The sequence below is a fragment of the Aedes aegypti genome, chromosome 2 (assembly GCF_002204515.2).
Source record: "Aedes aegypti strain LVP_AGWG chromosome 2, AaegL5.0 Primary Assembly, whole genome shotgun sequence".
Lineage (NCBI taxonomy): Eukaryota > Metazoa > Arthropoda > Insecta > Diptera > Culicidae > Aedes > Aedes aegypti.
Window position 1 is genome coordinate 411,512,384 of NC_035108.1, and position 16,698 is coordinate 411,529,081.

Below are 16,698 nucleotides of genomic sequence, written 5' to 3' on the forward strand. Positions count from 1 at the left end.
TTAATACAAAAATAAAGTCTCTGATAAGTTTTTATATTTTCTCTGCTGAGCATGGATTGAAAGCTTTCGTTTGATGTATTGACAATAACCAACGTTTGATTTATTTATAAACAATATTTTTCCTTAGGGTGGCCAAAACTGGTACACTTCCCGTATATTTGCACCACCACAAGTTCTCAAAAATCTCTTCTTTTTTAATAATCTGTATTTGTTTTGATCATTGGTCATCTGGATCCGGAGATATTCCAAAATTCTTTGGGGGACCGACGCGTAGCCAATGACCCACGTTATATCTCAAGTTACAGATTTTTCTCATGTTCTATTATTGGCTTTTCAAAAAATCATGCAAGCGTTTTGATTCATATTACGGACACTTAAGGCCTCAGTGAAGTATACGGTATAACCCAGCTTGGACCATACAAAATAAAAAATTCTGTATGATTTTTTAGCGCTATCGAGCGTCGGAAGCCCTTAATTTTCGGATGGTGGGTAAAGAATACGCGTCCGCAACATGAATAATTTTAAATAAATCAAAACGTGTGGCCTTTTCATGATTCTTATTCTGGACGCTCCCTCACTTTTGCCTCATATTCCGGACGCTTTGATTCGAATTACGGACAGCTCATGATAATCATTAATGGAACAGCCAAATCATCAATTAAAATCGTTCAACCACTTAGAGACGTCTAAGGTAGTTGGGCATTATAAATTTGCAATGATATTTATGGAAAAAACCTAATAAAACGAGCCTCAAAAATGAGAACTTTTGGACGGCGAAAATTGAAACATTTCGTGTGAAATGTTTCCCATACAAACGAGAGTGTCCGGAATTTGAAGCTGTCCGTAATATGAATCAAAACGGTATTTAAATAATTCATCCATGGATTCCTTTATAAATGGCTCTAGTACAACTTTTAGGATTGCTTATGGGTCTCTTTCTGAAATTTCTTAAGAGATGGGTGCAAGTATTTTGTTTGAAATTCCTCTAGGGATTGCTTCAAGATTTTTTTTAGAAATTTGTTGAGGGCTTTCTCCAACCATTGCTTCAAAAACATCACTTGGCTTCTCCGAAACATTTTCCTGTGGTTCTATCAAGAGTTCCTCCAGGAATTTCTTCAGAGTTTCGGAAAAAATCTCTTTGAGGTTCTTGAAGAATTCTTCCAAAAAAATCCTAGGGTTTTCCTTTATAAATTTACCCGGTGATTCCTCTACGACTTATTCTAGGAATTGTTCCAGCTTTTTTCAAGGGATTCTACCTGTTTTTTACAGTCGTTTCTCCTAAAATAGGCCAGAATTTCCTCATGTTTTGTATTTCAGTAATCCCTTATTTGTTCTTACAAGATTTCCATGAAGTCTACCGATAATTTCTCAACAAATTCATCATGAAATTCCTTCCAGTGTTTCTTTAGTAAAAACAACAAGTATTATTCCTGAAATTCTTTGAAGAATACCTGTAAAAACTCATCAATTAGGATGTATCAATGTACATCTGAAAACTCCTCCTGGAATTGACCATTTTTTTTTTCTTATGGAATTTCTCCAGTTATTTCTCCTGGATTTTCTTCAAAAATTTCCTCCAGATTGTTTCCTGGAATTCTTACAGGAAATACTCCAAGAATTTCTCCAAGAAATCCGAGGAAAAGTTTTTATTAAATGCCCTGGTTGAAATCGCTGAAGAAATCTCTTAGTAACGTCTGGAGGAATTTCTGAAGGAATTCTCGCTGGAATCCTAATAGGATTTTTTGGGGGAATCCCATGAACAATTCCTAGAAAAATCAGGAGGAATCTGTGGACGACTCCTGGTGAAATTCTTGGTTCATCTTCTGTAAGGATTCTTAGGGCAAATACTGCAGGTGCACATAGAGGACGTTGTTTACGGTCTCATGAGGGTTTTTTGTAGTGTCTTGCATATGAATCCTAGATGGAAGTGATAGAGAAATATTTTGGAATGTTTTTGGGAAACGCTAAAGATTATTTCAACATTTTTTTTTTATTTATTGTTTTAAATGCCTGGAGGAATAGCCTTGAAAATAATGCCTAAAGTAGTCTTGATATGAATTTCGAGACAATCTCTACCAACTTCCTGAATTAATTCCAAGAATCCTTTGAAGAAATGCCTGGACGAATCACGAAATAATTTGGGAAGAAATCCATAAAGGAATTTCTGAAGCAATTCTTGAAAAAAATGAAGGAATCTCATATTTGAGCTTCATGTTAAATTCCTAGAGACATCTACAGGGATTACACAGCTATAAATATTCCTAGAGATCTCTTTGGAAAAATCTTCGCAATGTGACTCCTGGAGCAATTTTAGGATATATCTGTGGAAAAATCTGTACAAGTTTATAAATCTATGAATTCCTGGATAAATTAACGGGAGAATCACTCTGGAAATTTTCATACGATATTTCTGGAGCAATTTATGTAGCCCTATCTGTACCGATTCCATGATTCTAGTTATTGATCGCAGGTTTTACGTTTTTTTACTTTTGTATAAAAATAATATAAATTTCGTTCTATATTCGTGTTTTGTCATAAAATGAAGAATTCGGATATAACCTATTTAATATTTGCTATGGTATGACGTCTTTCTGAGTGTGGATAAAAATCATAGATTTTGAGCTGACGAATGATGGTACAACATGATGTTCAGGAATTGTCCACACAAAGATCTACCAGAACCGATATCACATGACCTAAATCAATCGTCCATGACTTGATGCTCTTGTGAATCAGAATAAAAAAGTGAGCCATACACGCTTATGAAATTCTGACCATAGGTGTATACCACTTCCTTGTATACAGCATGATCAAATTTACAAAAACTGTTCAGAACTCTATTCTAGGGTCTCATACTATTAACAGTGTATGACCCAACCGATTCCCCTTCATTCTATTTACCTTGACATAACAGCCCTTCTGGCAACCCTGTAACTGTTATTGATGATGAATAAATATCACTACTAGTTGAACTTCCAAAGCAGAAAGGTGTTTCTCTTGTTCGCTGCTGAGAAAGCCCTCGGGTGTATTTTTCCTCTGAGTGTTCTTCCTCGTGCCGCTCTTCAGGTTATGGGCTCCAGCATGGAAGACAAATCGAAAGTGTTCGCGTTCGACGGGAATAATTTCCATAACTGGAAATTTAGAATGGAGACGGTGCTAGATATGCACGATCTTCTGGATTGTTTAGTGCGCGACGCGGAAGAGGTCCCGGAGCTGCAAGTGGAAGCGGAGGATACGGCCGCTGTGAAAAGTGACAAAGAGAAAAAGTTCTCCGAGCGAAAAACGTGTGAAAAGAAGTGCAAATCGTTTATTGTTCAAGCGATCGACGATAACCAGTTAGAGCTGATTAAGGATTGCCGAACGCCGAAGCAGATTTGGAGCACACTCAAAAACGTTTTCGAACGTCGCGGTGTGGCTGGCCAACTGTATCTCCGCAAGCAGCTCCTCACGTTGCGGTACGTTGAGGGAGTTTGCCGGATGTCGGAGCATCTCTTGCGATTCGACAAGTTGATACGCGAGCTGAAGGGAAGCGGAGCGACCGTCGAAGAATCAGACGCTGTGTGTCATTTGCTTTTGACACTTCCCCCATCGTTCGATTCGGTCGTGACGGCGATTGAAACGCTACCTGATGGCGTCACGATGGACTTCGTTAAGAAGAGGCTATTGGACGTTGATTTGAAGCGGCGTAATTCAGAAGCATGTGAAGAAGCAAGTGGTGGTGGTGTTGACGGTGTGGCAATGGCGAGTAAGCACAACAAGAAGAAGCTGAAGTGCTATCAGTGCGGGAAGTTCGGGCACAAAAAGGCAAATTGCCGAGAATTCGATCGCGAGAGTGAGAAGCAAAAAGTGAATAATCAAAACAAAGCGCCGAAACCGAAAAGCGATGCATATCGGCAGAAAGCACACGTTGGTGCACAAGAAGATCGACCGGAGATTGCTTTCATGGCTGCCGGTGATGAAGACTTAGTGCGTGTCGGTTGGTTTTTAGACTCAGGGGCAACCGATCACATGTTGTGCGATTCGCGGTATTTTTCGGTGATGCGACGGTTGGAGCGTCCGATTGAAATCGTTGTGGCAAACGGACAGAAACTGTTGGCAGAGTATTGCGGTGATGTGATTATGTACACGGTTGTTGATGACACAGTGAGAAAGTGCGAAGCGAAAAACGTTCTCTACCTGCCGGGGTTAAGTTGCAACCTATTTTCGGTAAAGCGAATTGCGAAAGCTGGTCTTCAAGTGTGCTTTGAAGAAGGAAAAGCCGAAGTGAAGAAGAATGGTGCAGTGGTTGCCTTTGGCAGATTGAATGGCAAATTGTATGAGCTCGATATCTTCTGTAAACGAAGTGAAATGGGGTCAGCCATGATTTCTGGAAAAGTGTCACGCAATGCAGTGCTTTGGCACCAGAGGTTCGGCCATGTCGGTTGTGACAGTTTGCGAGAACTGGTAAAGTGCGAGATGGTTGATGGACTGAAGCTCACGGACTTTGACTCGGAAACAGTTACATGTGAACCGTGTTTGTCTGGGAAGATAGTGAAGCTACCGTTTACTTCTGGAGAAGAAAGGCGCTCGTCGCGGCCGCTGGAACTAATACATAGTAATGTATGTGGGCCGATGACGCCGTGCACCTGGAACGGTAAGAGATTCTTTGTATCCTTTATTGACGATTTTTCGCATTTCGCGATCATATATTTGATGTCCACGAAGGACGAAGTGATTGATTGCTTTCGAGAGTACGAGGCTCTTGTCACGGCTCATTTCGGCAGCAGAATTGCGCGGCTTCGCACAGATAACGGTGGCGAATACGTGAGCGAAGAAATGCGCAAGTTTTGCCGGAACAAAGGGATCTCCATGGAGTTGACCGTTCCCTACACGCCGGAGCAAAACGGTGTATCCGAAAGGATGAACCGTACGCTGATGGAACGGGCTAGGGCACTGTTGGCGGAGAGCGGATTTGGTAAGGAGATGTGGGGTGAAGCCGTATACACCGCTACGTACCTGACCAATCGGTGCCCAACTTCGGCGGTGACAGAGAAGAAAACTCCGTATGAACTTTGAACTGGTCGAAAACCGGACGTGTCAAGGTTGAAGATTTTTGGAAGTGTCGCGTATCTGCATGTTCCGAAACACCTCAGGTCGAAGTTGGACCCCAAGTGCAAGAAAATGTACCACATCGGGTACACAGTGAATGGGTATCGACTATGGGATGACGATCGGAAGAAGATAGTGATGGGCAGAGATGTGGTGTTCGATGAATCCACCATGTTCGGTGGAAAACTTGAAGTGGAACCTAGCGTTCAGAAGAAAAAGGAAGTAGTGCTTGAAGAAAAGATCGAACGAAGTAGTGGAGCTCCAGATGAGCGAGAAAATGACTTGTTAAGTGAACATGAAGAAGAGTCAGGAGCGGAACAGTCTGATGAGGAGCAGCAACCGTCAGTGCGTCGTAGTGGTCGAGAAAGGCGTGCGCCAGTATGGCATGATTGTTACGAATTGTGTGAAACTGCAATGTGTGCTGAAAGCTTCGTTGAAGATCTGCCAACTACAGTGAACGGTCTTAAGCAGCGGTCGGATTGGCCGCAATGGCAAGCGCCAATTTCCGATGAAAAGGAGTCTCTCATCAAGAACAAAACTTGGATTCTTGCTACGCCACCCCCAGGTAAGAATATCATTGACAGTAAATGGATATTCAAAATTAAGCGCAATGATGCAAGCGGAGCCGAACGGTTCAAGGCAAGACTTGTTGCCAGAGGTTTCTCTCAACGCAAAGGTTTTGATTACGAGAGTACCTATGCGCCAGTGGCCAAGCACACGACGTTGCGTGTATTGCTGGCCATCGCTAACCAGAAAGGAATGCATCTTCACCAGCTCGACGTGAAGACTGCATTTCTCAATGGTGTGCTAGATCAAGAAATATACATGCGCCTACCGGAGGAATTCGGTGCTGGAAACCTGGTTGCCAAGCTGCAGAAGTCAATTTACGGCTTGAAACAGGCATCCCGTGCCTGGAATTCCAGATTTCATGATTTCATAACAAGCATTGGCTTCAAGCGCAGTAGAGTCGATAACTGTTTGTATACCACAACTGTTTCCGGAGAGGAAGTATATTTGATCATATATGTAGACGACATTGTGATCGCTACCCAACTAACAATTCAGAGCCACAAACAAGCATGCATGTTTAATTATTGTTCAATAATGGTAATGGCAGCTGAATAAAAAATTTGCTCTATAAAGAGCTGAGAAGGTGCTTTTTTAACACAAACTAAGATCAATGTTCAACGTTATGCATTAGAATGAACAAAAGTTGAATCGCCACTTATTAAACGTTTCCAAAGATTCTCATTCGACTAGTCAAGATTGTTCTACAAATGAGCTGAACAAGACATGTTTCCCCCAATTAAAAAGCCAATATTCCACTAAACAAATGTATATGTATAAAAGGATATTCAGAAGACGAACTAACGTTTTACTTGCGTCGCACTTCAGCTATTCCCACATGTTTAACATAAGCATGAATAAGAGCTGAATAAGTATCTTATAAAATCCTAATTCAGCTTCAGTATATTATAAGAACAGTTGATTCAATAGAGGCCAAAATGACGATTAACAAACACATTGTTCAGCAATAAATAGGCCTTGTAAAAGCGATCACACTATAGCCCACTATTGGGGGCCCAGTTAGCCGTAGCGGTAAACGCGCAGCTAATCAGCAAGACCAAGCTGAGGGTCGTGGGTTCGAATCCCACCGGTCGAGGATCTTTTCGGGTTGGAAATTTTCTCGACTTCCCAGGGCATAAAGTATCTTCGTACCTGCCACACGATATACGCATGCAAAAAAGGTTATTGGCACAGTAAGCTCTCAGTTAATAACTGTGGAAGTGCTCTTAAGAACACTAAGCTGAGAAGCAGGCTCTGTCCCAGTGGGGACGTAATGCCAGAAAGAAGAACTATAGCTAAATTTCATAAAATGGACAAAATATCCGAAGTTCGTGTTGAGTTCCGAATGCATTTTAAGGCTCATAAATTATGCTTTCTTAAAACTTTTGAAATAGCTGTTCAGAAAATAAACATGGTCAGTCTCCAGAAATGCAGAATTATTGTGAAAAACAAAAATAAACATTTAAGCTAAGTACTCCGAGTAGGAGCAAAGTACTGACAAACAAAGCGTGATATTGACTTGATTGACATAGGAGATAAAATATCTGAAGACAATATCAAAATTTTGTTCCTGGAACTTCTAAACCTATGTAAAATTTGTTGTACGCAGACCTAATGAATAGCTCGCAGCTATTGGTAAAATCTTGCAGAATCTAAATATGACATGCCAATTTTGTTCTAGCAGTTTATTTTAGATATCATTTCCAGATATTTTATATCATATATCTATCAAGTTAATATCATTTTTAGCTATCCATATTATATTTTCTATTGCTAAGCTTTTTTCGCCTGCTCGGGATGTTTTTCCGTACAAGAAAAATGGAAATTTCTTTGACAGAATTGATTAAATAAATTTCTATAGCCAGCTACATTTGAAATGACATTTCTTCACAACTGAATAAATACTGCGCTCTAAGAAAAATGATTTACTTGGCCAGTTCCGAAAATAAAAATCGCATCAAGATTATTCGAATATTTTTCTATTCAGGTGGGTTCTGAAGACTAACCCTTCAAATGATTCAAATATTCTGTATGAATATACAGAGAACTTTTACTTCAATGCATATGTAATAGGTTTATGAAAAATACAAATAAAAAAATAATCAAACTATAATTTATAAAATTATTTAAATTAATTAATCAGTTTTGAACAAACTAAAACTTATTATGAAATTACATTAATCATTTCAGACTGTTTTTACTTTGTGTAAATAAACATTATTTTGACCAACATCGACATAAATTTTCTCACTGTGCGCTAAAAATAGCCGACTGAACTCAGCTTGGATCAGCACTAAACAGCAGCTGAATAATATGCTTGTTCAGTTGTAGATTAGCGTACCATGTGTTGATGAGAAGTTGTCGAATAGAAGCTCGAACATGGTCAATATTCAGCTATGAAAAGTTTATATTTTGCACTGGATGGTATAATCATCAATTCTAGGATGGCGCAGATGGCAAGGCATACCGCTGACGATTGGAAGGTCTCGAGTTCGAATCCAGTATACAGGCGATTTTTAAATAAGATTGATTTACTATCATAATAATAGTGCCACTATATTTATAAAGTGCCTAGAAAAATATTTTATTGTTTTTATTAGTCTTTAATTATTTTTAGACCAGCCGTATAAAAGCTGAACTAAATGCTTGTAAAACGTTTTTAAAGCTGAAAAATGAAGTTGGTATTCAACGACATGCTTTAAAGTTTCTCCAAATTTGTGTGAACAATGCTTTAACAAAGGTTGGCCATGGAAATTATTAAAATGTTATAAAACATGATGCTGGATAAAACTGCCATAATGGTGTTTGTTAAATGAGTGAATGTTAGTTGGGTAGTCGCTCTGTGGATACGATTCGAGATTTAAAGGCAAAATTGAAGGACGAGTTTGATATGAGTGACATGAATGAGATCAGCACGTTTTTGGGCTTAACGATAGAGAGGCGTAAAAATGAAGGCGTTCTGCTAATCAGTCAGCGTAAATATTTGGAAAATCTCCTAGCTCGTTTCGGCATGGCTGACTGCAAGCCGAAGCAAACACCGCTGGCATCGGGCGTCAAACTTGAGAAGTGTAACGATCCGTCCAAGTACACTAAGCAACCCTACAGAGAATTAATCGGTTGCCTTACTTACGTTACCGTGATGTCCAGGCCGGATTTGTGCGCCGCTGTTAATTATTTCAGTGCATTCCAAACTTGTGCTAGCGACGATCATTGGAATCACGCCAAACGTATCCTGCGATACATTAAAGGAACTTTGGACCTAAAGCTGGTGTACAGACGAAATGATAAGTGCGATACAATCGATGGATTTGCCGATTCGGATTGGGCGAGCAACATTTGTGACAGGAAATCAACATCGGGGTACGTGTTTCGTGTTTACCAAGCAAACGTATCCTGGTCAACGCAGAAGCAGAAGACTGTGGCGTTATCGTCTGCCGAGGCAGAGTACGTCTCCTTGGGCGTAGCTGTGAAAGAAGCGCTGTGGCTGCGAATGCTGCTGAAGGACTTCAACGTCGATGTTTCTGAGCCAGTCACAATTCGTGAAGATAATCAAGCGTGCATCAGTATTGCTGAAGAAGACAAGCCTACAAAGCGGCTGAAGCACGTTGACGTACGATTCCATTTCGTACGTGAAGAGATCCAGAGAAGAACCATCCAGTTAGAGTACGTGGCATCGGAAGACCAATTGGCCGACATAATGACTAAGGGACTACCGAGACCACAATATGAAAAGCTGCGAAGCCTACTAGGGTTATCGGCTTGAAGGGGGGTATTAACAGTGTATGACCCAACCGATTCCCCTTCATTCTACAGTGAAACCTCCATGAGTCGATATTGAAGGGACCATCGACTCAGGGAAATATCGAGTCATGGAACAGCAATCCTTTGTGAAGCTGTTTCTAGGGACCACCATAGTAACCATGAAATTGTGTTTTAGTATGATTCCATGAGTCGATATCGAGTCATGGAACATCGACTCATGGAGGTATCACTGTATTTACCTTGACATAACAGCCCTTCTGGCAACCCTGTAACTGTTATTGATGATGAATAAATATCACTACTAGTTGAACTTCCAAAGCAGAAAGGTGTTTCTCTTGTTCGCTGCTGAGAAAACCCTCGGGTGTATTTTTCCTCTGAGTGTTCTTCCTCGTGCCGCTCTTCACATACCTTTTCATTAGAGTGTAAAAAAATTAAATTAGGTTCAAAAGTTATTTTTTAAGAGCGTTTAAAAGCATTGTAGCGCCGTAAATTCATTGTAAACATTCGTTTAAAAATGTGGGAAAATCTCAAGAGATACTTTAGGAAGATCAAGAAAACGCTGAATGTGGAATCTTTCCAAAAGTGAATAAAGGAAATTGAGCAGAATACTTTTCTCTTCTCCCTGTAAAGTGTAAAACATGGTAACGTTAGTAAAAATTTGTGGCGTATGCAATGACATAATGACCCATGACCATTGATTGACAATATACTGCTGTGAATCGCAAGTGAGTTCCATTCAAACGAATACTAAAAAAAGTTCAGGAGATTGACACATGTTTGGATATCAATGAAACTTTCACATTTTGCTCATCATTCTGATACCTTTTGAGAGAAATATAACACGTTACAAAACTATGCAGTGGGACTGTAATGAGGTCACATTTCATTATAGGATAATTCGACTTGGTATTTTTTTACAAATTTTACCGAACAAATTATGCAGTCTCGTTAGTGTAGCTGAAAGGTCATAAATAATATAATATAATATAATATAAGGGTCCGTTCAAATATTACGTAACGCAACAGGGGGAGGGAGGGGGTCTTACATAGTGTTACGGTCCATACAAAAATTTTAAATTTTCCATACAAAACCTGTTACGTGGGGGTGGGAGGGGATTTAAAATTGACAAATTTTGCGTTACGTAATATTTGAATGAACCCTAATATAATAATAATAATATAATAATAGGAGTATATGTTCAAAACATGCATAAACTAAAATTGGACAAAAAATCAGATGGGACTGCCTTGCGATTCACGGCAGTATAGAAATATAGGACTGTGTTTGGAAAACTGGTTTGCTGGTTCGCTACTGACAAGAAAAGGAATCGCCTATCTCGATGCGAGGAGAATTTCTTCCCAGAAATGACCAGGAAATTACATTTCTCTGATCGCAGTACGCAGTTGGTGAGAAATGTCATTTCAAATGGGACTCTCTGTAGGAGATTTCTTGACCCATTCAGTAAAGAAACTTGTTTACTTTTCTTGAGTGAAACAGCATACTTAGCTTAACACAACACAGTGTTTTATTTTGGAAAAATCGTCAAATAATCGAAGTCAATTAATCGATTATTTCGATTATTAAGTGAGTCAGCTATCGATGAAAAATTAATCGATTAGTGAGTCGATTAATCGATTAATCGAAATAATCGATTAATTTGCGACAACCCTAGGTCAGGCGTGTTGTTGTGAAAGTGCGATGGATTTGCGATTATCACATTCAATATTTTCACAGAATTTCACAAAATCTTAGTGATTAATTAGTTAATAATTATTACATTAATTTGACTAACATCAGAAGTTAGTAGAGAGTATTGGAAGGTAAGAATGATATCTACTTTATTTTACAAGAGTGCGGTTGCGACCCAACCAGCGCGTTACGTGCTGATGGCTTCACACGGCATTGGACCTGGTTCCTGGATTAGCCGGTTTTGGCGGAACAATCAGGTGAGCCTTCTGTTGATATTTTTCTTTGACCATATATGAATTATCATTACATCGTTTTAGAGGAACATCTCGGTGATTGAACAAGGAATAAAAGACAGTAAGCTGCCGCGTTTGTGCCACACAAAAACTTATCAGAAACTAACACGGAATGTTTCCGGGAATGTAGTTAGCCTTGATCTGGAACGAATGGTTGACTCAACGGAAGATTGTTCAGTGAATAAGTTCACTAATAGAACACATAACTGCGGAGAACTTCGAACTAGCCATGTGGACCAGGAGATAGTAATCTGTGGATGGTTGGAGTTTTCCAGACTGAATAAGTTTTTCACGCTTAGAGATGGCTATGGAAGCACCCAGATATTTATTCCGGATGAATTGGCTGCCGAAGTAAACCTGAACAATATACCGTTCGAAAGCATTTTGAGGGTGGAAGGTAAAGTGGTGAAACGACCTAAAGGTCAGGAGAATCCGCGTTTGCCAACCGGAGAAGTGGAAGTCGTTCTTGGAAATGTGGAAGTACTGAATAAAGCCAGAAATCGGTTGCCCATCGATATCAAAGAACATAACAAGGCAAAGGAAAACCTTCGACTAGAATTTCGGTACATCGACCTGAGAAGTACGCAATTGCAGCGTAGTTTGAGACTGCGGTCACAGATCATAATGAAAATGCGCGAATACATGATCAATCAGTGTGGGTTCGTGGAGGTTGAAACTCCAACGCTTTTCCGGAGAACACCAGGGGTAGGTTTAATGTATTAAGGAGTCGTCCATAAATTTTCGATTATTCTGGGAAATCACGGACTAGCAAGTACTTATGCTATGTATTTTTCAAAGGGGTTATTAACTTCTAAGACAAAATACTGTTAAGATGGGCAGGAGTGTGTAAAATAAAATCAGTAAAAAATGCTGCTTTTTATGGACGATCTCTAATCTCTGTTGTAATAACGTCAATATAATGTTTCTCTGTTGTAATTTGCTAGGGGGCTCAAGAATTTGTAGTCCCAACGCGAAAACCTGGCCATTTCTATTCCTTGGTGCAAAGTCCTCAGCAGTTCAAGCAGATGTTGATGTCTGGAGCAATCGATCGGTACTTCCAAATTGCTCGCTGCTATCGAGATGAGGCAACACGACCTGATCGTCAACCGGAATTCACCCAACTCGATATCGAGCTTTCTTTTACTGATCGAGACAAAATCATGACCCTATTAGAAGGCGTGCTTGCTAGTTCATGGCCTGTAAACGGCGAACCATTGAAGGTTCCGTTTCAACGCATAACCTACGCTGAAGCCATGAACCGTTTCGGGATAGACAAGCCAGACACTAGGTTTGAGTACGAGCTGCAAGATGTTGGTGGCCACATAAAACTGAATCCAAATCTGACACGTGGACTTGACGAGCAGATCTTTGGGGCTTACGCAATCGTTGCTAGGAATCCTCACAGCGCAGCACCAACATCACTGAAGAAAACATTGGAAACCGTTTCGAAGGAGCACAAAAACTGCCGATTCGTGTTGAGCGCAGTTACAGATGTAAGATACGGATTGACTCAAATTTAGCTTAAATAATAACATTTTTATGATTTCAGAATTGGCTGAAGTCATCGATCGTTAATTTACTGGGAGATGAAGTTGCTAGAAAGCTTCAAAATCATCTAACTCTTCAACCCGGAGATTTACTTCTACTAGGATTTGGAAGTCGCTTAGAAACGGTAAGATTCCGTTTACCTTTTTCATTTTTAATTCTATTTTTTATAATTTTCCCATACTTTCGACAGCAAAATCTAATGGGCCGCATTCGGTTGGCATTTTACGACAGTTTGGAATCCCGAAATCTTGTCCCGTTGCGATCTTCAACCGATCAAAAGTTTCTCTGGGTGTACGACTTCCCTATGTTCGCGCCGAATGAGGAAACCGGCCATCTGGAAAGCGTTCATCATCCCTTTACAGCTCCGCATCCCGAAGATTTTCCCAAATTGCACGAGAAAACTGACCTCCAGGTAATTCGTTCGCAGTCGTTTGATCTGGTTTGGAACGGAGTCGAGATTGGTGGGGGATCGGTTCGAATTCACGACGGAGCTCTGCAAAAGATGGTCTTGGATGAGGTTTTGCAGATCGAGCACGCCCATTTGCAACATCTGTTGGATGCGTTGGAGTGTGGATGTCCACCGCATGGAGGTTTCGCGGTAGGACTGGACCGGTACATTGCACTTTTATGCAGTGCACCATCGATCCGTGATGTGATTGCATTTCCCAAGTCGTCCGATGGGAAGGATCCGCTTTCGAAGGCACCCGTACCGATTAGTGAGGAGGAGAAAAAGTTGTATCACATTCGAACGGTTGATGTAAGTTAACCCTCTAATACCCAACCCCGCCTTTAGACGGGGTACACTTTGGAATTTTGTGTATTTTTTCGTAGCTCAGAAATCAAAATGATTTTATTTGTGGCTTTAACGGTGACTCATAACATGCATATAAGAAAAGTTTTTTATAACTTTTGAAACTTTTTTCTATTTTTGAAAATTGTTTGAAAAATTGTGTTCCTATATAACCTTCAAATGCCTGGGGTTCATTTAACGTGTAATATAAAAATGCGAACCTTTTTTATTTTTCTACGATCAACCTATTACAGAAGAAGAGCTTGGTGGTATTAAAATAATTTTAAACCTGTTTTTCCGTTGATTACACGGAAAATAAAAAATATCACAGAAAAAAATTAAAAATTTCATATTTTTAAAAGTACCGTGAAAACTTAAATTTTTATTATTGCCAAAAATCAGTAACCAGAAGAGGCTTCAAGAAAAAATGAAAAAGGATAGGGATGTTCAAAAATACAAATTACAGTCATCTCTCCCTTACTCGATATTGAAGGGACCATCGAGTTAAGGAGGTATCGAGTTACAGAACACAAAACCAATGCAACTGCGATCCAAGGGACCATCGAGTTAGCCTTGAAAACCAACTTTTACTATGGTTCTCTAACTCGATATCGAGATACGGAATATCGAGTAAGGGAGAGTTAACTGTATAAAAATCAAAAACCAAAATTCACAAATTCGTGAATAAAAATAAATCATTGCCCAAAACGTGTTTAGAACGATTTTAGATAACGAAAAATGATATTTAGATCGAAAATAAAAATTTGGGTATTAGAGGGTTAACGGATTCTGTTTGAGATAAAAGTGAGTATATAATCATTGTTAACTAGTCCAAATACGATAATTGAATAAGATTACTGTTTCGATAGACTGTATCGATTTTTGTAAAACTTCGAAATCCTAAAATCGCGTCGTCACAAATGGTTGCATACGGCCCAAAAAACGCATATTTGTCTTCCTTATCTGGTTTGTCTCGGGCCTTGACGGATTCACGTAAACCGATTCTGGCAATATCGTGTTCGGGACAATACCAGACGACATGTTTTTTTCACTTAGCCATTTATCTAAAAGGCTCATGCGCCTTCAGGCATTACGGAGCCGAATTCTTTGAAACTTATTTTGACAATTTCATGTTTTCTTCTTAATAATCGTGTTAGTCAGAAGCGTGAAGTTCTTGCGTATTTGCTGCCGGACTAACGTATAGAGGACTGAACAACCTGTAACGATACAAGAAAAGATTTCGAGGGGACACAAGGTGAACGAGTGGAACAACAAGACGGGGGAATCAAACGATAATTGCGGCTTGCTTAATGAAATCGTACACAAGCTTCATGTAATCCAAGTCAAGTTTATCCAACACATCTCTAATGTCCTCCTTTTCTGGGTTCCCTTGGGCCCTGAGGGATACATATAAATCGGATCTGGCAACACCGTATTCGAGGCAATTCCAAACCACATGATTGGCATCTTGATAGCCTTCACCACAGCTACAGCGCATTGTGTTTTATTTTCTCGATTTCATGCGCTTTTCGAATAGCGCCCAAACCATTGATTTTAGCGATATAGTTTGTTCGGAGAAGTTTCTTGGTGCATTAAAGCGCATCTTTTGATGCAAAAAGTTTTGTGATCAATCCACCTAGAAGTGAGATAGAAAAACTATTTTTTCAAAACATTTAAATAGACATATGGTGTCTTCGGCAAAGTTGTAGAATTGGCTTTTTGAAACAACTTTGTCGAAGACACAATTTTTCTATCTTTTATACTTTTTGAGATATATGCCGTTGTATGTGAATGGCCCCTAAAAATCATATTTTTTATCATAACTTTTTTCCAAGATTTTTAACATTTTTTGTGTTTATAACAAAGTTGTTTGTCATGGAAAAACCCGTGTTTTTGATGAACATATCATCACCCTATCTTTTGAAGTAACAAAGTTATTCATAATTAACTTTTTTTTAAAAGGTAGTTTAGGCCTCTATAACTGGCATCGGCGCAAAATGGCACAGACAACTCTTACAAATCATGAAAGTACCATATCTCCCCTTTCGGCAGTTGATAAAAACTTTTGTCTATAAGCGTCTTTGCATGGGTTTTTACTATCAAACAAATAAGCCTTATTGAAACGAATACGACTGATAATTCTTTTACTTTAAGAGATAGAGAGGTGCGATATTCAGCAAAAACACGCGTTTTAATATGTTTAACAACTTTGTAGAAGACATGAAAAATGTTAAATATTCAAGTAAAAAGTTATGAACAAAAATGATTTTTAATTAGTTTTTTCATACAAATTCATGTACTTTATGTTAAAAAATTCTTTTACAAGATTTTTAACATTTTTTATGTCTCCTACAAAGTTGTTGAAGATCTTAGAACGCGTGTTTTTGCTGAACATTGCACTGCCCATAATCGCATAACAGTCCCATGTCGACTTTTGATCGATTTGCGTTTTTTGCATAAATCAACTCAACATCGTCAGAAGATCGATAAAAATTGCTTAAAAAGTAGCCTTTGTTCCTAACTTGTACAAAAACAAACCCCACTTGTGTTGTCCCATCTTGAAACTAATCGCATAACAGTCACATCAAAGTCCGTATAGTGCTCGGGCTCAGAATGGGTACCACTTCTAGTACTACTTACGGTCTCTCGGTACTACTAGTTATTCACTGATGGATAATGAAGCAAAGGGAAATTAATTATACAGTGAAACCTCCATGAGTCGATGTTCTATGTCTTAATATTGACTCATGAAACCACACTTAAACAAAATTTCATGGTAACTATGATGATTCGCGCAAACAGCTTTCCAAAGCATTTCTGTTCCATGACTCGATGTTTCCATGAGTCTATGGTCCCTTCTGATATCGACTCATGGAGGTTTGACTGTATTTAATACATATTTACTTACGGCATTAAATGTTATGTATTCACGTTGTTTCGATTCTTTTTTTAAAATTAGT

At 39.2% G+C, this 16,698-nt stretch overlaps 1 protein-coding gene across 2 annotated transcripts; it reads left to right on the forward strand.

Annotated features, from left to right (window-relative positions):
- The first annotated feature begins 11,091 nt into the window (after positions 1-11,091).
- On the forward strand, positions 11,092-14,609 carry LOC5569063 (aspartate--tRNA ligase, mitochondrial). 2 transcript variants are annotated; one of them, XM_021847339.1, is made up of 6 exons: positions 11,092-11,364; positions 11,425-12,105; positions 12,345-12,893; positions 12,950-13,072; positions 13,139-13,709; positions 14,517-14,609. In XM_021847339.1, the coding sequence occupies exons 1-6, from the start codon at positions 11,245-11,247 to the stop codon at positions 14,519-14,521; spliced, it is 2,049 nt and encodes a 682-aa protein (XP_021703031.1). In that variant the 5' UTR covers positions 11,092-11,244; the 3' UTR covers positions 14,522-14,609. The 2 variants fall into 2 exon arrangements, with proteins under 2 accessions (XP_021703031.1, XP_001658298.2); XM_001658248.2 differs by having other exon boundaries at positions 13,139-13,715; positions 14,523-14,608.
- Positions 14,610-16,698: the final 2,089 nt, after the last annotated feature.